The following is a 23,325-nucleotide window of genomic DNA, read 5'->3' on the forward strand; positions in this document are numbered from 1 at the left end:
AGTATGAAGGGACTTAACTTAAAATTAATTCAATGTAAAGTACATTTGTGAGTATTGTATTTAAAAGTCATCATTTAAATTTACTATATCAAAATTGATAATCATGTAATACTTTTTTGCTGGTAAGACAACAAAGTGAGCTCAAATGAAATTAAAAACAGAATATACTTTATACTTTTTACAAATATAAATATTTCAAAATCAAACACTTTGATTTTCCCCTAGGTAAATGTTTTGTGATCCACCCATGCCTATACTTTTCAACGTTTACAAAAATTTGGTCTGAAAACAAAATAGCCTCACATTGCTGTAACATGAGAAACAATTTAGTTCAAGCAAAGAAGATGGAGAAATGTTTTATATAAGAAAGTGACAAGAAACTCTTGTCAGAATGTTTGTCATTTTGTGATTTCAGGGTCTGAGCACATCTGGAAGTGAGGTCAATCAAGTTAGACCCCAAAAACTTTTGTGACAATAGTGAAGAGGGGAAAATAAACAGGCCACAAATATGAACCTCAACCCCCTGACATCTGCTCTTCAGATCGAGGGCAAAGGCAGCCATATTATGGCTAGAAATGTAAGCTGCTTTCTAGTCAGGCACACCCCTCATCCCAGAAGAGTCCGCCACATCAAAGGTAAGGTGACTTAAGGTCCTAGTATGTGTCTCTATTCTCTACACTTGGGCTATTTGATAATTCTGGCAGGTAAACACAACACTGCTATTCAAAATAACTAACCACTGCAGAGATATGGGCATTGACTGTTGGGACTAGATGCCAGCACTGGAGTGAGAGCAGAGGCCTGCAGTCCCTCTCTGTGTTGGACAGTAACCCTTAAATTGCTTGATTGTTAGGACAGGGGCCTGGAGAGGGGCCAAAGTGGCTAGGAAAATGGGGACCACTCAGGGAGCTCAGGGCAGCCTTGAGCAATTGATATAAAAAATATTTCAGTATTTTAACAATCCACACATCCATGCTAGCATCTACATGCTAAATATCATCTCTAAGGAAGCATATGTTTTACTCTTTCTACCTTCCCTTCTGTCTTTTCTCCCTCCCTCCTTGCCTCCTGCCCTCATTCACTCCCTTCCTTCCTCCCTTTCTTCTCTTTCCTTCCTCTCTTTTCCTACCTTTTACTTTAACTTTATACAATAGAATTACTCAAAATTAGACATTAATAACAGCATTTCTCTTTTGAGGGAGGCAGTCCAATCAAGCTTGGATTGAAGAATTTTAAAAGTATACAGTTTTTAAACACGTCTTGCATTCTGAGATGTTTTGAGAGGTACAAAGAGAAAAGGGTTCTGATGTTTTGAGAGGTACATTTCTTAAGGTTATGAAATATATGGAAAACAAGCAGAATTGTTTGGACTTCATAGGGTGAACCAGCCAATTCACCTAGGATGGGGTGACTGTGTGATACCACCCCCGACAAAGTAGCATATGAACACTGGCTATTGGGTGTAATCAAAATAGACCCTCACACCCATCCCTGAGATTCTTATCCCCAAGAGAAATGCTGCCATAGTGAGCTCCAGCAGATGGAAATGTGTCGTATTTCTGAGGTGACAGAAAAAGTGATATTAAAAACCAATGTCATTTGGCTTAGGCAAATAATTCATGACTAAGACCACAAAAGCAAATGCAACAAAAACAAAAATAAATAAATAAATGGGACCTAATTAAACTAAAAAGCTTCTCCACAGCAAAAGAAATAATCAGCAAACAGACAACCTGCAGAGTGGGAGAAAATATTTGCAAACTATGCATCCGACAAAGGACTAATATCCAGAATCTATAAGGAACTCAAACAAATCAGCAAGAAAAAAACAAATAATCCCATCAAAAAGTGGGCAAGCAACATGAATACAGAATTCTCAAAAGAAGATATACAAACAGCCAACAAACATGAAAAAATGCTCAACATCACTAATTATCAGGGAAATGCAAATTAAAACAATGAGATGTCACCTTACTCCTGTAAGAATGGCCATAATTAAGTCAAAAAACAATAGATGTTGGCGTGGATATGGTGAAAAGGGAATGCTTTTACACTTATGGTGGAAATGTAAACTAGTATACAACCGCTATGGAAAAACAGTAAGTGGATTCCTTAAAGAACTAAGGAATTCAATCCAGCAATCCCACTACTGGATATCTACTAAAAGGAAAATAAGTCATTATATGAAAAAGACACATGTGCATGCATGTTTATACCAGAACAGTTCACAATTACAGAGATATGGAACCAACCTAAGTGCTCATTAACCAAGTGGATTAAAAAAAATGTGGTATATATACACCATGGAACACTACTCAGCAGTAAAAAGGAATGAAATAATGTCTTTTGCAGCAACTTGGATGGAGCTGGAGTCCATTATTCTAAGTGAAGTAACTCAGGAATGGAAAACAAAAGATATATGTTCTCACTTACAAGTGGGATGCAAAGGCATAAGAATGATATAATGGACTTAGGGACTCAGTGGGAAGGTTGAAAAGGGGGTGAGGGATAAAAGACTACATACTGGGTTCAGTGTACACTGCTGGGGTGATGGGTGCACCAAAATTTTCAGAAATCACCACTAAAGAACTTAGCTAGTAATAAATCATTCTATTATAAAGACACCTGCACCTGTATGTTCACTGCGGCACTATTCACAGCAGCAAAGACATGGAATCAACCTAAATGCCCATCAATGATAGGCTGGATAAAGAAAATGTGGTACATATACACCAAGGAATACTCTGCAGCCATAAAAATATGAGATCATGTCCTTAATAGGGATATGGATGGAGCTGGAAGCCATAAACCTCAGCAAACTAATGCAGGAACAGGAAACCAAATATCACAGGTTCTCACTTGTAAGTGGGAGCTAAATGATGAGAACACAGGGACACACAGAGGGGAACAACACACACTGGGGCCATTCAGAGGGTGGAGACTGGGAGGAGGGAGAGTGTCAGGAAAAATAACTAATGGGTGCTAGACTTACCATCTGGATGATGAAATAATCTGTACAACAAGCCCCAATGACACAAGTGTACCTATCTATGTAACAAACCTGCAGTTGTACTCCTGAATTTAAAAGTTAAAAAAAGAACTTATCCATGTAACCAAAAATCACCTGTGTCCCCAAAAACATTGAAATAAAAATAAAAATTATTAAAAAAATTAAAAATGAAAAAAAATGTCATGATAGAAATAAACCAAGCTTTGTTGAAAAAAGGGCAGAGCCTGGGGATAGAGAAGAGAATTAGGAGGCTGTTGCACCTGTGCAGATACACGAGGACAAACGTCCCTGCTATGCTCTTGGCAACAGGACCAAGCAATGGCAGAATATGAGGCTAGAGAGAGTTTGAAAGGTCCCGGTAACTGATTAGTATAGAAGGTGAAGATGAACAAATCACACACCCTTTGCACCCTTCTCCACCCTTAGTTATTATAACTAAAAAATGATGAAACAGGAAAGCTGAAAGGGAGAAGGTGAAGTCATTTCATTCAGCAGATATTTATTCAATTTCAAATATATAAGAAACTTGGTTCTAGATGTGGGAGATAGATCAAAGTTTCTGAGGGAGGAAAAAATGTTCCTACCCTAATGGAGCTCACATTCTTGTCAGACAATAAAATCAATTTGGTGGTATACATACTGCATGTGTAGTAGCATCAGGCATCCAAATGGAAATGAGCTGCCCACAATCCCAAACCTAGAATAGAAATCTATGTCTGAGTCTCAAATGGGAACTTAGGAGTAGAGATGCACATTGGGAGTCGTCAGCATAGAAATGATATTTAAAGGCATGAATATTGATCATCTCTTTATTAATTCAGCTATCTATGCATTTATTCATTCATTCAACAAACATTTATTTGGAATGAAAATATAGCCAAGAGCCTGCCCTCAGGAGCTGGACTATCTGGCTGGTCAAGCCACTCTGTAAAATGACATTAGTAACAATAATGTCTACATCAGGGTTAAGTATACAAACAAGGAAGGCAAGAGAACAGCAAAAGAATATTAGGAAACTTTGTAGAAGAAGCTCCGTATGCCTGTTATGGAGCATGTGGGGAGGAGGGAAGGGATAATGGGAAGTCGAGGTGGAGAAGTGGATAAGAGGCCAGATTTAGGCAGGATCCGGATATCATGCTAGGGAATTTATATTTCTTCACAATCAAAATAAATGTCTACATTCATGGTTTTTACTTCCTCTCCTTGGAGCCACTCTTCAGCCCACCGAAGCCTGGCCTTTTCATCCACCATTCTACATAGGCCGGGCTTGCTAAGGTTACCACTATCCTTCAGTTAGACAAATCCAGTGCAAAGAGGATCTATTGGCTCAAGTAACTGGAAAGTCCATCAGGGAGGTGGGCTTTAGGTTTGATTTGATGGCTCGCTTAAACAACCTGCTTTTTAAAAGCTCTTCTCTCTGCCTTCCACAATTCCAGACTCATCCTAGAGCTGGCTTGCTCCTCTCCTGGTGGCAACATAGCTACATCAGTTCTTAATTTCACATCTGCATGCTACTCTGACTTCTTTCCCAGCAGATTTCAGCCAAATTCTCTTTACATTTTCATTTTACCAGCACACACCAGATCTCATGCTACCCTTGAATGAATCTTCATGGACAGGGAAGTGGCATGCACAGATTAGTAGGCCATGGTTCAAATAACCAATCACTACAGCAAGGGGAATGGGTTCAATCTTCCCCAGAACATATGGCTGCAGGGGCTGTGGGGGCTGCAGAGTGGTAGATAAGGGGAGGATAATGAAGCAAAATAACCTGGGTTCTGTTGTTAAGGAAAGATAGAAACAGGTCCTGGGCAGAACTGACAGATATCCACTACACTGCAATCCTCATCTTGACCCCTTAGCTGCATTTGGCACAGCTAACCACCCCTCCCTTCCTCTCTCTCTTTCCCTCTCTCTCTTTCTTTCTTCACCTTTAAAAAAATGTAGATTCTGTAACAACATATGCTTCAGTTTTTTTTCCTCTACCTCTGTGCCTTCTCCTTCCTAGCTTAATTTTTGTTCTTCAGTAAATGCTGGAATCCCTCACAGTTCAGTCCTTGGGTGTTTTCTCTTTTTAAACTGTACTGGGATGCTAGGCAAATACGTTCATTCACAAGTTTCAAATACCCTCTATAGACCAAATATTTTTCAAATATGTATCTCGGACTCAGACACCTCTTCAGAAGTTTAGACCTGTATATTCAACTGTCTACTTGCAAGGCACGGAATGCCTCATGGGCACCTTGAACTGTGCTCTTCAAAACTGAACTCTTGATCTTCCTTCAAAAGCAAGGTTCCCCAACCAGTGTATCCTAACAAATAAATGGTATTGTAAATTTTAAGTTTGTAAAATTGAAGTTCTTCTTTAACTCCTCTCCCTCATTCTCTTCCCCTTCCAATACCTTCACTTGATCTTGTCATTTTCCTTCTAAATATTTTGTAAATTAAGCCACTTCTCTCCATGGCTACTGTCACAGCTCCATTCCAGGCCACTATTATCTCCTGCTTTGACTAGTACTTTGCAATTTGTAGCCCTCATAGCAGCTTTACTTCCACTCTTTCCCTCTCTCCAGTCTATTCTCCATAGAACAACCAGAAAGATCATATTAAAATGTAAATTTGACTGTTTAGGCCAGGCTCAGTAGCTCACACCTGCAATCCCAACACTTTGGGAAGCCAAAGTGGGAGGATCGCTTGAGGTGAGGAGTTGGTGGTGCACCTGTAGTTCTAGCTACTCAGAAGCTGACACAGGAGGATCACTTGAGCCCCCGAGTTCAAGGCTGCAATGAGCCATGGTTGTGCCCCTGCACTCCAGCTTGGGTGACAAGCAAGACCCTGTCTCTTTAAAAAAAAAAAGGAAATATATATATATATATATAGAGAGAGAGAGAGAGAGAGAGAGAGACTGTTTATCCTACAGAAAATCCTTTGGAGGCTTCCCATGCATTTAGGATAAAGTGGTTAATTTTGACATAGGCTAAAATGTTTCCTATTATGTGGCCTCATCTCCTATCGATCCCCTCTGCCATTAGGCATATGCCACAGTGGACTTGTCTTAAGTTGCTTGAACATGTCACAAGCCCTTTCCCACCTCCGTCTGGATTTCCACACATACTCTTCCCTCTAATTATAAACCTCCCCTCATTATTTGTGGTTCCTCGTTTTGGTTTAAATATCATTTCAGAGAGACTTTTCAGGCTTCACATCCTCAATCTAAATTAGATTTTCTTATGGTATTTTTTCATAGTACTCTATATTTTTCTTTAAAGTAATTGTCTTAGATAGACTCTGAGGTGGAGATTTGTGTGAAGGAGCTTTATTAGGAAGTGCTTTTGGGAAAACATTGATAAGAAAGCAGTAAGTGAAGGAAGAAGAACTGGGTAGAAGGAGAAGTGGAACTGCAGATACAATAGGGACCTCAGCCAATCGCACACGGAGCAGTGGAGCTGGGATATCCCTTCAGAGGTGTCTCAATTCCAGGTAAGGGGCCAGGCCTTTGTAATTCCCACCAACCAGTCACTATATACAAGAGCTCTCACTGTGTACAAGAGCTCCCTTCAGCCAAGAGCAATTCCTGGAGAGGGACTCAGAATGAGCCATAAGTAACTGACATATGTGGAGCTGGGGAGCTGAGAGCCTAGGTGCTGAAGGCATGATCTAGGTAGGTGGTGGATGTACTACAGCAATTACCACACCTTATGGTGTGGTAATAGTTATTTTCTTCATTATTTGAATAGTTTCAGAAATCCTCCACTAATCTGTGAGCTCCATGAAGGTGTGTCTGTTTTGTTCATGATTTACCTCAACTTGCTAAGGAGTAGTTGCCACAAGTGAGGTGCTAGATAAATTATTGTGGGAGGAAAGGAGATTAAATTGCATCCAGATAAAATTATAGAGTTACTGACAGATTTTAAATAGGATTTATATTCTACATCAGCAGTCTCACAGTTCTGTGTCCCTGAGTAATAAATTGATTTCATTCAAAAAATCATTCTAGCTGCATTGTAGAAAGTGGAAGATGAGCAGGACCTCACTAGACATTGGGAGATCAGTTAGAAGACTGATTCAGTCATCAAAGTGGGAAGGAATGAGGGACAGGCCAGGGCAGAGAGAGAAGCAGAGAAGGTTGAAGCAGGGAAACAAATTCAAGAAAAATGGCTAGGTGACGAGCAAAGTCATATTCCTAAAGGAGATTAGGAAAATGAAGGCCAAGGGGAAGCAAACAGATGTCACTGTAAAGATGTCATAGAGGGCCTTGGAATGCATTATCTTGGCCAAACCTGAGGGCACAGTTTTTCACAACCTACATGTGGGAAAAAAATCTCAAAACCCACATTTAATTTTCTTTTTTTTTTTTTTTTTGAGACAGAATCTCTCTCTTTCGCCCAGGCCAGACTGCAGTGGCGCTATCTCGGCTCACTGCAAGCTCCGCCTCCCGGGTTCATGCCATTCTCCTGCCTCAGCCTCCCGAGTAGCTGGGACTACAGGTGCCCGCCACCGCGCCTGGCTAATTTTTTTTTTCTGTATTTTTAGTAGAGACGGGGTTTCACTGTGTTAGCCAGGGTGGTCTCGATCTCCTGACCTCGTGATCCACCCACTTCAGCCTCCCAAAGTGCTGCGATTACAGGCATGAGCCACCACGCCCAGCCAACCCACATTTAATTTTTAATTGAAACTGTTTTTTTTTCCTATGAAAAACAAATAGTATTAAAATGAATAGTTTTTTTTTCTGGTTTTATATACTTTAAAGCACTTGATGTATACCTCTTCTATATTTTATTTCACATTCTGCTTCAAATTTTCTTATCATATACTATAAAACTATTGGCAGGCAAGGGACTAATTTTTATGGCTTCAACTCTCCCCTAATTCCTGCCACAAAGCCATGCTCATAGTAATATATGTTCAATTGAAAGAAAATTTTCAATTCCAACATTATTTGTCTGCCTTAGAAATCTAGCAAATTTTAACACTCACTTCTTGGTGGAGGGGAATCTTTGATTAACATTTGGTCCCATTTACAAACTTCGTTAATACCTTTAAAAGCTTTAAATGGCACTTATTCATTAAATATACTTGATTTTTAAAAATATTTTACATACTTAACAAATTCTCACTAAGCTGTAAATAACTCCTGTAAGTTAAATAAATTATACTTATAGATAGATTATTTAAGCCATTTCTTTACTGTTTACCAACTTAATAATATTTTCATAGTGTTCTACTTAAAATCAGAAATGTAAAATCATTTTAACATTTTAAACTGTAATTCCAAAGCTAATTTGTTAGATATTCTAATATTCCAAATTAGCTAATAAGCATTAGCTTAAATGTGTATTTCAGATATAGATGGGGCCAGGCACGGTGGCTCACGCCTGTAATCCCAGCACTTTGAGAGGCTGAGGTGGGTGGATTACAAGGTCAGGAGTTCGAGACCAGCCTGTCCAACATGGTGAAACCCCATCTCTACTAAAGATACAAAAAATTAGACAAGCGTGGTAGCGCACATCTGTAATCCCAGCTACTCAGGAGGCTGAGGCAGGATAATCGCTTGAACCTGGGAGGGGGAGGTGGCAGTGAGTGGAGGTTGCACCATTGCAATCCAGCCTGGGTGACAGGGAGAGACTCTGTCTCCAAAAAAAAAAAAAAAAAAAGTAGATTTTAAATTTGTGACCATTGCATATTGTGTATTTAAGATCTATAACTTAAATAATTTAATCTTACATTCTAATGCAGCTGAGAAAAGCAATGTGCAAACAGATGTATTATGATATGTGATAAATGCTGTGGAAAAAAATAAAAGCACATAAGGAGACAGACAGTGATCGGGCGCATTTCAGACAGAGTTGCCAGCAAAGATGATTTTGATGTTATGTGAGAAGACAATTAAGAATAAGGTGAACCAGTGGTACTGGAGAGAGATTTGGAAAAATGAGCAAGTGTAGAAAACATTATCCAGAAGCTTGCCTGGCAGTTTCTGGGAAGACAATGCAGCCTTCTCTTACCTCCTGTCATAACTCATTGATTAACAGAAAGCAATGCCCGGCACACCCCCATTTCCTAAGCTGTCCAATTCCACATGACTTAGCATTGATATTGAAAAGAGAACCTGTCTATAACTTATTATTTGAACCAAATCCTATATTTGAGCCAAAAGCGAATAGTTATTTTTAGGAGAGTGACTGAACCCAGAAATCTCATATGAGGAAGGAGTTCCTTTTATACCAACTTCTCCTTCCTCCTTCTGTCACAATCTACCTTATCCTGTCTCCTATTTCCAGCTCCTACAGCTTTTTACCTTCTGCCAGGACAAAGGAGGAGACAGTGTATCTCTTCTAGAAGACTTAGTTACATTGAGGCATTCTGGATGCTTTAAAAAATTTAAATCTGACATTCATGAAGACAGCTAGCACAAACCCTCTTAGTTATTATCAAGCTTTGGGAAGTGAGAGATTTGTCCGGGATAGAAGAAAGTCTACTCCACTTGAATCCCAGAACAAGATTGATGATGTGGTCTATCTCTCAAGACTGACAAAATGGCAGGAGATTTTAAGGAAGCATGTAATTGGCTACACTGACTTTTAAAGAATGTCTACCTTGCACTGGTTCATAATACAATTTTTTTTTTGGTTTATACAATTTGAAGTCCAACATTTTACATGCATTTAACGATATTTGGTTGGGAAATTGTTGATCATTCAAAGAAAACCTTCCAAACATCTAATCTGGTTGTTTGATCTGTCTCTTTTTTTAATCTTTCCTCACCTAGGCTTGAATAACATTCCAATCTGTACTGTGAATGATGATGAGAATGCATTTGGAACATTGTGGGGAGTTGGCCAGTCTAACCACTTAGAGAAGAACAGGATACCATTTGCCAAGTGCAGTTACTCACCCATCACTGCAGGCCAGGAGAGCCCTGTAAGAGGAGTGTCGCCAGCCCCAAACAGTGCCAAAGTGCCTCCACGGCCTCATTCTGGTGAGTTGAGTTAGAACTGATGAAATGTTTCCTTATGCCTCCTGCAAACAAGGGTATGGGGAGTCTATATGATGCTAAAATAGCTGCAGTGGTTTTTACATCAAGTTTCCTCACTGTGAGGAGCATAAATTTTGTTATATAATTTTTTTCACTCTTCTAATCTCATTTCAGTAGCACAATGATGTCAAAAATGTTATTACCATTATTATTAATAGTGCCTAAGACATATTTGGTGTGGTCCTAGTCTTTAATCCCTACAAAACTAGCTAAAAGATGCCAGAAATGAATGTTGTTCCAACACTGATAGGGAAACTATGTCAGATGAAAATCGAGTCCAGGAAACGCAGTAAGAATGAAATTGCATGTTTACATTGTCCTCATGAGACTGTCATCTCCTTAAGGTCAGGCCCTGTGTTATTGCTTTCTGTGTTTTTGCCATCCTTCCTTTCTCCCCAGGTCCCAGCACAGTGCCTGGTCCTTAGTAAACAATTGAATTAATTTTTACTGAATTGAAGGAAAAAGGCATTGATCAAAAGTAAAATGTGGAAAAATCCAAAGAGCAAGGTAAAATAGAAGAAAGGGATTCTGCATGGTAGAAATTATATCCAGTTCTTTTTTTCTTGCCCCATACAATTTACATGCTATTACTAAAACTGTCAGGATACATGAAAATTATTATGGCATAATGCAGTAAAATATATCTCTAAAGATAGCAATAAGAGTGGTCAATTATAGAGTACTCACTATGTGGACATACACCATTCTAAAGTCTTCATACTTAATTCATTTCATCCTTTCAAGAATTTCTCTTCCCTCCCTTCTGCTAGCAATGAAGAGTCAAAGCCCACTTATTTTCTCTTATTTCTTGTGTCCCTTTTCATACTGTAGAACAAAGAAACTTAAAAACTGCATTTGCAAGAAAGAGGCCTTTGATGGGAATCAGGTGTCACCACCTAATAAGATTTCTATAGCAGATGTGGGAAAAGGTCATCTTTTTCTTTTATCTATAAATTAATGTAAAGGGAAATTAAGTAAAACTTTAAGTGGTTTTAGGGTAACTTAGGGGGATTTAGTTATATGACTGAGTATGAAATGGGTAGGGTTGAGAGGCTGACAGAAGAAAGAAAATAAAGAATGTAATTGTAATTCAGCACAAACCATCTTTCTCCCTAAAGGTCAAATAACAAAAAAATTCTCTTTAATCAGATAAAGTGACATTTATATGGACAGGAAACAGAGAAAAATATGTCTTATACTAAAATATACACTTTTTTTTTTTTTTGAGACGGAGTCTCGTTCTGTCACCCAGCCTGGAGTGCAGTGGTGCAATCTCCGCTCACTGCAAGCTCCACCTCCCAGGTTCACGCCATTCTCCTGCTTCAGCCTCCCAAGTAGCTGGGACTATGGGCGCCCGCCACCACACCTGGCTAATTTTTTTGTATTTTTTTAGTGGAGACGGGATTTCACCGTGTTAGCCAGGATGGTCTCAATCTCCTGACCTCATGATCCGCCCGCCTCGGCCTCCCTAAAATATAGACTTTTTAAATCAGTTTAACCAGATCAAGAAAGCATTTGCCTTGTGTTTTTATATCATCATCTTGGGCATAGAACTAGTTTTTAAATGCAAATACTTTATGTTATTATAATGCCATTTACCTGCAAATTTCCTAATATTTATAAACAGATTCCTGAATGGACCTTAAAGTCAGAAATACTCTCATCTATTTCAGCAATTGACACATATATCATGTGACATAAATTCTTTTTCAGTTTAATCTAAATACATTTTTCCTCAACGTTATTTCAGAGCCCAGTAGAAAAATTAAAGAGTGCTTCAAAACTTCCAGTGAGAATCCCTTAGTAATTAAAAAGGTAAGGAACAGCTATTTACCACTATTTAGTTTGACTTCTATAAGTTCCTCTCCTTTTCTTTACATACCTTTCCGAAAAGTCACCATGTTTCACAATATTTTTACAGCTTTAGTAAAGTCTAATTAACATAATATACGATATACATATTCAAAATGCACAATTTAATCAGCCTTGACAAATACACACCTGGGAAACTACCACTGCAGTCAAGAGAATGCACATCCTCATCACTCCCAAAAGTTTTCTCATGATTCTGGCCCTCCCACAGGCAAATGTTCGTCTGCTTTCTGTCACTAAACATTAGCATGGACTTTTTTGGATTTTATAAAAATAAAGTCATATGGTGAGTTCTCTTTCTAAAATCTGGTTTCTTTAACTCAGCATGATTATTTTAAGATTCATCCATGTTTTTATGTGCATCAATAGTTCATTCCTTTTTATTGCTGAGTAGTATTCAATTGTATGGTTATCCTACAATGTGTTGATCTATTTACCTGTTGAGGGACATTTAGGTCGTTCCCAATTTCTGGCAAAGCTAATATGAACATTTGTCTACAAGTCTTTGTTTGGATATATACTTTCTTTTCTCTTGGATAATTCCTATGAGTGAAATAACTGTGTCTTATGGTAGTTGTATGTTTAAGTTTCTAAGAAATAGCCAAATTGTTTTCCAAAATGATTGTCCCATTTTACATTCCCACCAGCAGTGTATGAGTTTTTTCCTCCACGTCTTCCCCAAGCTTAGAATGGTCAGTCTTTTTATTTTTAGCCAAGCTAGTGGGTATGTAGTAGTATCTTATTGTGGTTTTAATTTGCATTTTCTTCATGAAGTTGACATTTTTTCAAATTCTTACTTGCCACGTATATATCTTTTTATGGGAAACATATTGTTAGATCTTTTGTCCACTTCTTAAATTGGGTTGTTGGCCAGGTGTAGTGGCTCACACCTGTAATCCCAGCACTTTGGGAGGCCCAGGCAGGCAGATCATGAGGTTAGGAGATCGAGACCATCCTGGCCAACATGGTGAAACCCTGTCTCTACTAAAATACAAAAAAAATTAGTCGGGCGTGGTGGTACGCACCTGTAGTCCCAGCTATTGGGAGGCTGAGGCAGGGGAATTGCTTGAATCTGGGAGGTGGAGGAGGTTGCAGTGAGCCGAGATGGTGCCACTGCACTGCAGCCTGGTGACAGAGCAAAATTCCGTTTCAAAAAAAAAAAAATTGGTTGTTGACTTTTTTATTATAATGTTGTAAAAGTTCTTCATATATTCTAGATTAAATATGTTGTTACATGCATGTTTTTGCAAATATTTTCTTCCAGTCTGAGGCTTGCTCTTTTTTTGATAAGTGTCTTTAAAAAATTTATAATTTTTTCCATCATAGTTTCGCATCTGCATGCTGTGTATCTCTGTATTGTGCTTTATTGCAATGGCTAGAACCTCTAGTACAATGTTGAATAGAAATGATGAGGGCAGACATCCTTGCCTTGTACCTGATCATAGGAGGAAAGCATTCAGACTTTCACCATTAAATATTATGTTCATTTACTTTATTAGTGGATGCCCTTTATATGGCTGAGAAAGTTCCCTTCCATTCCTAGTGTGCTAAGAATTTTAACAGAAATGGGGAGAGATGTATTTTGCCAAATGCTGTTTCAGTATCTAGCTGAGATGATCCAATGATTTTTCTTTTTTAGTCTGTTAATATAGTGAATTACATTGGCTAAGTTTCAAATTTGAACCAACCTTGCATATCCAGTAAAAACTTCACTTGGTCATGATGTATTATCCTTGTCATACACTAAAATTTCATTAAAAATGTTTAGCATTCTTGTGTCTGTGAGGAATATTTGTTTGTAGTTTTCTTATAAAGTCTTTTTCTGGTTTTAATATCAGCATAATGCTGGCTTTATAGAATAAGTTGGGAATTCCTGTTTAATATTCTGGAAGATTTTATGTAGAATGGATATTAATTCTTCCTTAGAAGTTTAGTAGAAATCTTCAGTAAAATATTAGGCTTGATATTTCCTTTGAGTCAAGGTTTTTAACTACAAATTCAATTTCTTTTTTTTTTTTATAGATATAGGCTATTTGGGTTGTCTGTTTCTTCTTTAGCCAGCATTGGTAGTTTGTATTTCGCAAAGAATATGTCCATTTCATCTAAGTTGTTGACTTACTGATATAAAGTTTTTCGTGAAATATTCCTTTTATTATTTTATAATGTTTAATGTTTGTTCTCTCATTCCTGATTTTGGCAATTCGTGTCTTGTTTTTTTCCTGATGTGTCTAGCTAGAGGTTTGTGAGTTTTATTGATCATTTTAAAGAATCAGTATTCCAGTTCATTGAGTATCTCTATTGTTTTGCTTTTGTGTTTCCATTTCATTGACTTTGGCTCCTATCTTTATAGAAGGTAAAATCTTAGGTCATTGATTTGAGCCTTTTTTTTCTAATATAAGCATTTATTATTACATTTTTCCTATAAGCATTACTTTGGCTGCATCCCCCAATTTTACTGTGTTGACTTTTCATTTTCGTTATGTTCAAAATACTTCCTAATATCCTTTTCAATTTCTTCTTTCACCCATGGGTTATTCAAAATCATATTATTTACTTTCTAAATATTTGGGGGATTTTCCGGATATCTTTATGTTATTAATTCCAATTTAATCCCATTGTAGTCAGAGAACACACTTTGTATACTTTGTAATGTTTTAAATTTATTGAGACTTGTTATATGGCCTAGAATATTGTTGACTTTAATAAATTTTTCATGTACCCGTGAAACAAATATTCACTCTGCTGTTGTTTGGTAGAGCGCAATATAAATATCAATTAGGTCAAGTTAGGTGATACTGTTGTTCAAGTCTTCTACAGCAGCAGCTCCCAAACTTTTTTGGAAGACTGTTTTTCTACAGACCTATGGTGGGGTGGGGGGAATGGTTTCAGGATGAAATTGTTCCACCTCAGATCATCAGGTGTTCCATTCTCATAAGGAGCACACAACCTACATTCCTTGCATGTGCAGTTCACAATAGGGTTTGCACTCCTATGAGAATCTAATGCCGCTGCTGATCTGACAGGAGGCAGAACTCAGGCGGTAATGCTCACTTGCCCTCCCACGGCTCACGTTCTGCTGTGCGGCAGGTTGTGGTCCAGGGATTTGGGGACCCTTGTTCTATAGCCTTACTGATTGGCTACTTTTTCTGCCAATTATTGAGGGAGAGGTGTTGAAATCGCTGATTATAATTGTGGATTTTTAAATTTCTCTTTCCATTTCTACCAGTTTTTAATCATGTATTTTGAAGCTCTCTTACTAGGCATAAAACTGTTTAGGTTTGCTATGTCTTCTTGATAAAATGATCTTTTTATCATTATGAAGTTACTCTCTTCATCCCTGACACTATTCTTTGCTTTAAAATCTATTTTGTTATAAAACTGTTCGGATTTTCTATTTCTCCTTGAATCAGTTTTTGGTAATATGTTCTTTTCTAAAAGTTGTTTATTCAATCTAAATTCAGATTTATTGACAAAGTTATGCATAATATCCTTATATTCTTTTAAAAATATCTGCTGGTTCTGTAAGAAGTACGCTTTTACATATTAGTTGTGTTAATTTGTGTCTTTGTTTTTCTCAATTAAAAGAAGTTTATAATTTTTAACAGAAGTTTATTCAATAATTTTATTGATTTTATTAGTATATCAAAGAATTGATTTTCATTTTTTGATTCTCTATGTTGTATATTTTCTATTTTATTAATTTCTGCTGTTATTAGTTTTCTCTTTCTATTACATACTTTATCTTATTGCTCTCTTTCTAATTCATTTTATCTTTCTGATATATGTATTTTAAAGCTATAAATTCCCCTCTGAAGATTGCTTTAGCCACTCTCACAATTTTTGTACATACCATTTTCACTGAGTTCAGTGTATTTTCTAATTCTCATTATTATTTCTTCTTTGACTCATGACTCAATTGCTGGACTTTATTTGTGTGACATATCCAAGACTGGGTAATTTATAAGGAAAAGAGGTTTAGTTGACTCACAGTTCTGCATGGCTAGGTAGGAGTCAGGAAACTTACAATCATAGCAGAAGGCAAAACTGGCATGTCTTACATGGCAGCAGGCAAGAGAAGCGAGAGCCAAGTAAAGGGGGAGGCCACTTATAAAAACCATCAGATCTCATGAGAACTCACTTTCATGGGAACAGTATGGGGGAACCTGACCCCATGATTCAATTAACTCCACCAGGTCCTGCCCTTGACACGTGGGGATTATCACAATTCAAGGTGAGATTTGGGAGGGGCACAGAGCCAATCATATCAGTGGATGAGAAAAAAAAATTGGATTTGTTATATGTCATCTCACGTAAAGTCAGTTTCTAAGAGCTATCAACAACATTAAGGACTTACTGTGTTACTATTTTTCCATAAAGGAATCTGTATAATAAACTTAAAAAAAGAATGCCTCAAATATACTGTAGATTTATTTTTACTAAACATAAAGTTAAATATTGTTTTATCAATTCCAATCATCAAAATCCCAGATTGTTGACTCATTTAGGCACTAGGTTCTATGTGTTATTATAAATCAGTCACTTCTGAAGGGTAGAAAGCCTTTCCTGGAACAGGCACATGGATCTAAGGCTTCTGTAACTCTTCATGGACTTAAAGCTCCCAGAACCTTTTAATTTTTTAAAATTGCAAACTGTATATTTACCTCCCAGAACGAGAAAATAACCTTTCTATTTCCCTTCCAACTGATCAAGGGAAGAAATTTAGTTTCCCTTTCTGACTCTCCAGCTGTTAGCTGTTACTTGGAGCAAGGAAGTAGCAATTTGCATCATGTAGTTGCTTCACAGACAAAGCATAAAACCTCTCAGCTATCTTTTCCTGGTCATAAAAGGGAAATCTTCCCAACTTAACCGCAAATCTCATGTGTCATGAGTTGGCTGCTATCTGATATAAAAGGTTATACATTGCATATTACAAATTTGTTATCTTGTTATTTAGCCAAGAGTTTAAAATAATTTAATCAAAAGTTAATAAGATATCACTATTTGTTTTGTCTCCAAATATAAATATTTGATAGCTTAAGATAAAACTAACCTTTTTTTTACTTTCATTATCTCTCTTATTAACCACAATATTTCCCATTCATTTTACATTGAATTTTCATAGAAAATATAGGTGGGTGCAAATGTATATTGGTTATATTATACCTTTGATTTAGGAAGAAATTAAGGCCAAAAGGCCACCATCACCTCCAAAGGCATGCTCTACTCCTGGCTGCTCTTCTTCAGGGATGACAAGTACCAAGAATGATGTGAAAGCAAACACCATTTGCATACCAAACTATCTGGATCAGGAAATAAAAGTAAGTATCAGGTTTATCAAATCCATAAGTTGGAAACGGCATGAATATCCAAAAATTTTATACCACTAGCATCCTTAAAACTCTTAAATGATTCCTTACTGATAACTGAATTGATTTAAGACTGCTTAGCCTGAAATCCAAGGCATACTCCTATTTTCATTTCCAGTCTTACTTTCCCTTGGAATCTTGCCACTCTCAGATAAACACAATCTTTGATTCAGACATAATGAAAAGCTTGGTGTTTATCACATAAACCTAGCCCTATTCTTTCCATCTTTCGTTATCATCTTTCTAATACTTGAGAGACACTACTCTTAATGTCTTGCTGCAATCTATACATTTACTTCTCATATTTTAAAACATAGATTCCTCCAATCAACATTCATCTCTTCCTCTTTTCTTTGCAAAACTATGTCTTCAAACTTTCTCTGTCTGGGGTTATAAACTTAGTTATATTAATAGTAATATGTCATATGAGCTTTCTGAAAGGCCCTCCCCAGCCACAGTTATTTCTGAGAATGATATAAAATCAAGAATACATCAGTCAGCTGATGTTTGTCATCTGCCATTTTTTTCCTTCTTTTAATCTCTTTGGTAATCTCCATATTGAACCACCGTCAGCCCCACTACAATGAACTAAGGGTTAAAAGATTGTAATGATGCCTCTAATTGGAATTTTAAGTAATCAGTGTCTGTAGTTGTAATTACAAATAACAGAGCATGTTGTAGAGATGGTTATTGAATAAGCCTAACAAAGAAGTATTTTAAAAGTAGAGCACAGAGTATGATAGTGACCTTGGTGTAATAATTTATGCTGATAATTAAACTTGAGAAGGAGAATAAAAGGAAATGTATAGGAGGGAGAGTATTTACATATTTGACTTATGTTTATACATTATTTCCTGATGATTCTGGCTAAAGACTTTATATTATACAGAGTTTTCAGAATCACTGTTTCACCTGCTACACTCTGGCCACTTTGATCTTTCTATAATTTTCTCATTCTCACCTTAAGAGCTTTCCTCTAAGAATTATCTTTCTCTTTATTGGCTCAGTGATCACCTGCTCATTGAGGTCTCAGTTTAAGTATTGCTTACTCGGAAATACTTTCTCTAACCATCAAATCTGAAGTAGCTATCCAGTCACTCTATATCCCATTACCCTTTGTTATTTTTTTGCATAAATATGCTATATATGTATGTTCAGACATTTATTTAGTTCAATATTTTATCTCTCTCCTTGCCCCACTCCCACTAAAATTTAAATCGTGTAACATCTCACACTTGTCTGCCTTTGCTACTGCTTAATCTTCAGTGCCTAGGTGAGTGCTAGACACCCAGTAATTGTTAGATAAGTATTTGTTGGATATTGAATAAATAAATTAAAAGGAAAAGTGAACTCAAGATCAAAAGGATAACTGTAGAAAATCAGCTAAATACATAGTTCTCAACTCAAATAATCCCTAAGCTGAATGCAGTTTTAGTAAGACTGTCATCCTTCCTTGGGCATATCAATAGAACTGCATGATCCTATAGAGCTGGCTTTCTGGGCATCTGTGAAAGAGCCCTCCTCTCAAAAGCATCTTCCATCTTACAAAAATCAACTTAGCTGGACATTGGCTGATATAAAACTCGCTAAAATATAAACTCTTTGAAGGCAGGGATCTTGTCTGCCTTGTTCACAACTGATTTCTTAGCACTCACCACTTCGCTTGAAAAATATTAACTGGCACACAGACAATGGTATTTTGCCAAACAGTTGTTGACTATTTGCTAAATAAATGAACAGAGAGGGAATAAATCGATAAAGTAGGTTTTATCAAGGTTTTTTTGGCTTGTATAAAAGAGCCCCAGAAATATTGCTCATCTTGGAGGCATTCTATTCTTCCATGTTTCCTACAAAAAAAAGTGGAATATTTTCTAATTTCCTACTATTCATTGAGTAACTCTAAATGGGCTGTGAAATCAGGAAATGTTTTTGCAGGGGTATGTGTGAAAGGTATGCAGTTTCATGATTATTACTTTAAAAGGAAAGAGAAACATAATTCCATGTCTATTAGCACCTTGTTTCAAGCCTTCCTTCCAAAGATCTTTATAGACATAACACCAAAATGTCTGCCAAACTCTTATAAACTGTTGGTGGGACTATAAATTAGTTCAGCCCCTGTGGAAAGCAGTTTGGAGAGTTCTCAAAGAACTATAAATAGAGTTGCCATTCAAACCAGCAGTTCCATTACTGGGTATATACCCAAAGGAAAATAAATTGTTCTAAAAGATAAAAAGACCTGCACTGGCATGTTTATCACAGCAATATTCACAATAGCAAAGACATGGAATCAACCTCAGTGCCCATCAGTGATGAATTGGATAAAGAAAAGGTGGTACATATACACCATGGAATACTACACAGCCATAAAATATGGAATAATTCATTTTGCAGCAACATGGATGCAGCTAGAGGTCATTATTCTAAGTCAATAAATACAGAAACAGACAACCAAATACCGCATATTCTCACCAGTAAAGGGGAGCTAAACACTGGGTACATGTAGACATAAAGATGGGAACAATAGACACTGGGAAAACTCCAAAAGGTAGGAGGAAGGAAGGAAAGCAAAGAATGAAAAACTATCAGGAACTCTGTTCACTATTTGCGTGATGGATTCAACTGAAGCCCAAAGCTCAGCATTATTCAATATAGCCATGTAACAAACATGCACATGTACCTGCTGAGTCTCAAATTTAAAAAGAAAAGTCGACCAAACGCATCTTATTTATTCTGTAAATATTTAATGCCGAACTACAAAATACTAGAGTATGAGGATACAATCAATTTCTTCATTCATAGAGCTTATGAAGTAATAGTGCAGCTGTTATAAGAACATGTACCAGGAGACTTTGTAGCTCGGAGAGCCTTCAAGGAGAAAGGGACCTAAAGAATGTTTAGGATATAATTAGAAGATAAAGAGAAGTATGGAAGAGATCTTTCCCAGTCAAATGACCTTCGTATCTTAAGACTAAGGAGTGAGAGCATTGCTTATTTAAAACAACGAACAACAATTAATATGGTTGATGCAGACAGTGGATGGAGAAAGTGGCAAGAGATGGGGCTGGAGACTTAGGAAGAGACTGGATAATGTAGTACTTTATAAGCCCTATCAAGGTGTCCAGATTTCATCCCAAGGGGTGTGGGAAGCCAATAAAGATTTTTAAGCACTAAATCATACTGAATTACTTTGTAAGTATAAGAATTACATAGTTACAACTGTACTTTAGAAAAATCACTCTGGATACAATATGCAGATTAATTTGAGGAGAAAAGGGGTGACAAAGTTGCAAGCAAGGAACTCTGCTTCCAAAATGATAGATTAGGCTCAACGCTTAATCTCCTGATGTAAAAAACTATATAATTCAGCAAAATATATACAGAAACGACTTTCAGGTACTGGGCAACAGACACTACAGATTGGACCATTGAGAGAAGAGAAACAATTGGGGTTATTTTCATATTCAACCCAGACTTCTGCCTGGGGCACATGCCTAATCATGACACAGAGAAGTGGAGCCTGAACAGAGAGCAGCAGCTTCACTAGGTACAGAAAATAGAGTTTAGTATTTGGGGATGCTGAGGTGGCTGGAATTTGCAAAGTAAGATCTGAAGAAGACAAATCTGTGCAGAGAATGAGCTCCAGAAATTTAGGGGTACCATTAAGTGTTCAGTCCAATATGAAGCCTCACATGTACAGGGTGATTCTGAGACCTGTCAAGGAGAGCTAATGGGAGGTATCACAGAGCTTAGAGTTGCTGGAGTTCTAAGAAACCTTTAAAAGACCCCACCAGAGTGAAGATACCTTGCAGAACATACCAGGACTTCAATTCAGACCCCAGAAAAGTTACACCTTAAAAATAGCCCTGCAATAGAGGCTACTCTAGGCTAGATTCTCAAATCCTAAAATAAAATTTCAAGACATCAAGTTCACTTGCCAATATATTAATTACGTTCAAGAACAAAACACTATTTTTTCCCTCAACTTTTAAGTTCTGGGGTACATGTGCAGGATGTGCAGGTTTGTTACAGAGGTAAACGTATGCCCTGGTGGTTTGCTACACAGATATCCCATCACCTAAGTATTATGCCAAGCATCCATTAGCTATTCTTCCTGATGCTCTCCCTCTCCCCCAACACCCCCTGACAGGCCCCAGTGTGTGTTGTTCCCCACCATATGTCCATGTGTGCTCATTGTTCAGCTCCCACTTATAAGTGAGAACATGTGGTGTTTGGTTTTCTGTTCCTTCATTAGTTGCTAGGATAATAGCTTCCACCTCCATCCATGTCCTTGCAAGACATGATCTCATTCCTTTTTATGGCTGCATAGTATTCCATGGTGTATATGTATCACATTTTCTTTATCCAGTCTATCGTTGGGCATTTAGGTTGATTCCATGTCTTTGCTATTGTGAATAGTGCTGCAGTGAACATATACATGCATATATCTTTATAACAAAATAATTTATATTCCTTTGGGTATATACCCAGTAATGAGATTGCTGGGTCAAATGGCATTTCAATTAGTGATCTATGACAGAAGAAGTTAGGAGTGATGTGCAATCACTATATTGATGAAAAATCTATAGAGGCAGAGTGGCTTAGAAAATACCGTGAGGCTTTTTTTCTATTTTCACCACAGTTGTTGATTTGTTGTGAAATTAGGAGCAAATCTAACTTTTTCTCTTTAGGATATGTCATTATCAAAGACAGAAATCTTAACATAATAACAAAGTTCAATACAGGGCAGTTGATTTTGCAGCCCTTTAATTTTGCTTCTCTATCTTCAGCATCTAGAACAATGACTAACACAAATATTTGTTAAATTAATAATAATTTAAGACTTCAGGCAGAAATACTAAGAGAAGGAATGTTGCAGTAGCTCAAACCAGATTTGATCTTGCTTTAGGCAATGGGGATGAAGACAAAAGGAGTGATTTAAGAAATATTTAGAAGGTTGACTTTACTGAATTTGTTTGACATTATGTTTTAGAAAAGGGCAAGGGAGTTGTCCAGGATGAATCTCAGCATCTAGTTTGGACAATTTAATGTATGTTGGTGCTGTTCATTGAGATGGGGAACCAGGAGGAAAAGTAAGTTTGGAGCAGGTTTTAGGAAGAGAAATGTGGATTTTGTTTTATATATTTTATGCCCAAAATATCTATAGTATAGCTAAGTGAATATATCTTGTAGGCAGATGGATATATAGCACTGAAGTTCAGGAGACAGATATGAGTATCAGATATGTCTAAATTCTAACAGCAGAAACAATTAAGAATCAGTCTGGAAACTTCGTTACCTGTGCTTACTTAACACATTGTACTTTTATTTTAATGCTTATTATAGTCCATTTTTATGAGAATTATTCCATATTTCTATCTCTACTGTCACCTACATTTAAGCCTGTAGCTCCAGAGTTTTTAAAAAAAATCTCAAGGAAGCATTCTGAATAAATACAGGGAATTATATTCCCATCCCATTGGGCCAATCGCTGTGTTCAAGAAACTGAGGTACAATGATGACTCCAGCCCAGATCACATCCCTCTCTCTCAGACTATGTAGAGGAGCAGGGCAGATGGGGCCAGTTCTGTGACTGATGGATTCTCATTAGACCCCTGTGGTACAGTGGGAAGGATAAAGTCACCAAAAGTATATTCCTACTAGAAGATGTTGGTACTGAACAGACAAAACAAGACTAATGTTGGGATTCACTCAGGATGGCGGCAGAAATATTAAAGGGAAATATTAGGGAAAGTTATAGGGAATAGTCACGAACCTTTTGGAAGGCCAAAAGGTTACACAGCTTGTAATAACTGAACAGGCTGGAGGCAGCCCTTTCTTACCTTAGAACATTAGATCATAGGGTAAATACTAGGGACAATAGAGGCTTCCCCAGTTGTCTGTTTACCCTACCTCCATTAACTAACCTTTTACCCAGATGGCCTTCTTGGGGGGAGGTCGACTAGGGATATTGCCCCCTAATGGTATTTACCTTAGACCTCAGTACCTGAGCTTTAATCATTCCTAGAACTACCCTCTTAACC

The 23,325-nt window shown here is 37.3% G+C and overlaps 1 protein-coding gene across 3 annotated transcripts in view; it reads left to right on the forward strand.

Annotated features, from left to right (window-relative positions):
- The window catches only part of C9H4orf17 (chromosome 9 C4orf17 homolog), a 33,530-nt gene that overhangs the window by 5,080 nt on the left and 5,125 nt on the right, over nt 1-23,325 (forward strand). For all 3 annotated transcript variants that reach the window (XM_030818454.1, XM_030818456.1, XM_030818455.1), the window contains exons 2-5: nt 416-635; nt 9,780-9,989; nt 11,797-11,861; nt 17,093-17,236. In XM_030818454.1, coding sequence (XP_030674314.1) covers nt 509-635; nt 9,780-9,989; nt 11,797-11,861; nt 17,093-17,236 — 546 coding nt within the window. In that variant the 5' untranslated portion in view covers nt 416-508. The remainder of the gene's footprint in view (nt 1-415; nt 636-9,779; nt 9,990-11,796; nt 11,862-17,092; nt 17,237-23,325) is intronic.

This window comes from Nomascus leucogenys, chromosome 9 (assembly GCF_006542625.1).
Source record: "Nomascus leucogenys isolate Asia chromosome 9, Asia_NLE_v1, whole genome shotgun sequence".
Lineage (NCBI taxonomy): Eukaryota > Metazoa > Chordata > Mammalia > Primates > Hylobatidae > Nomascus > Nomascus leucogenys.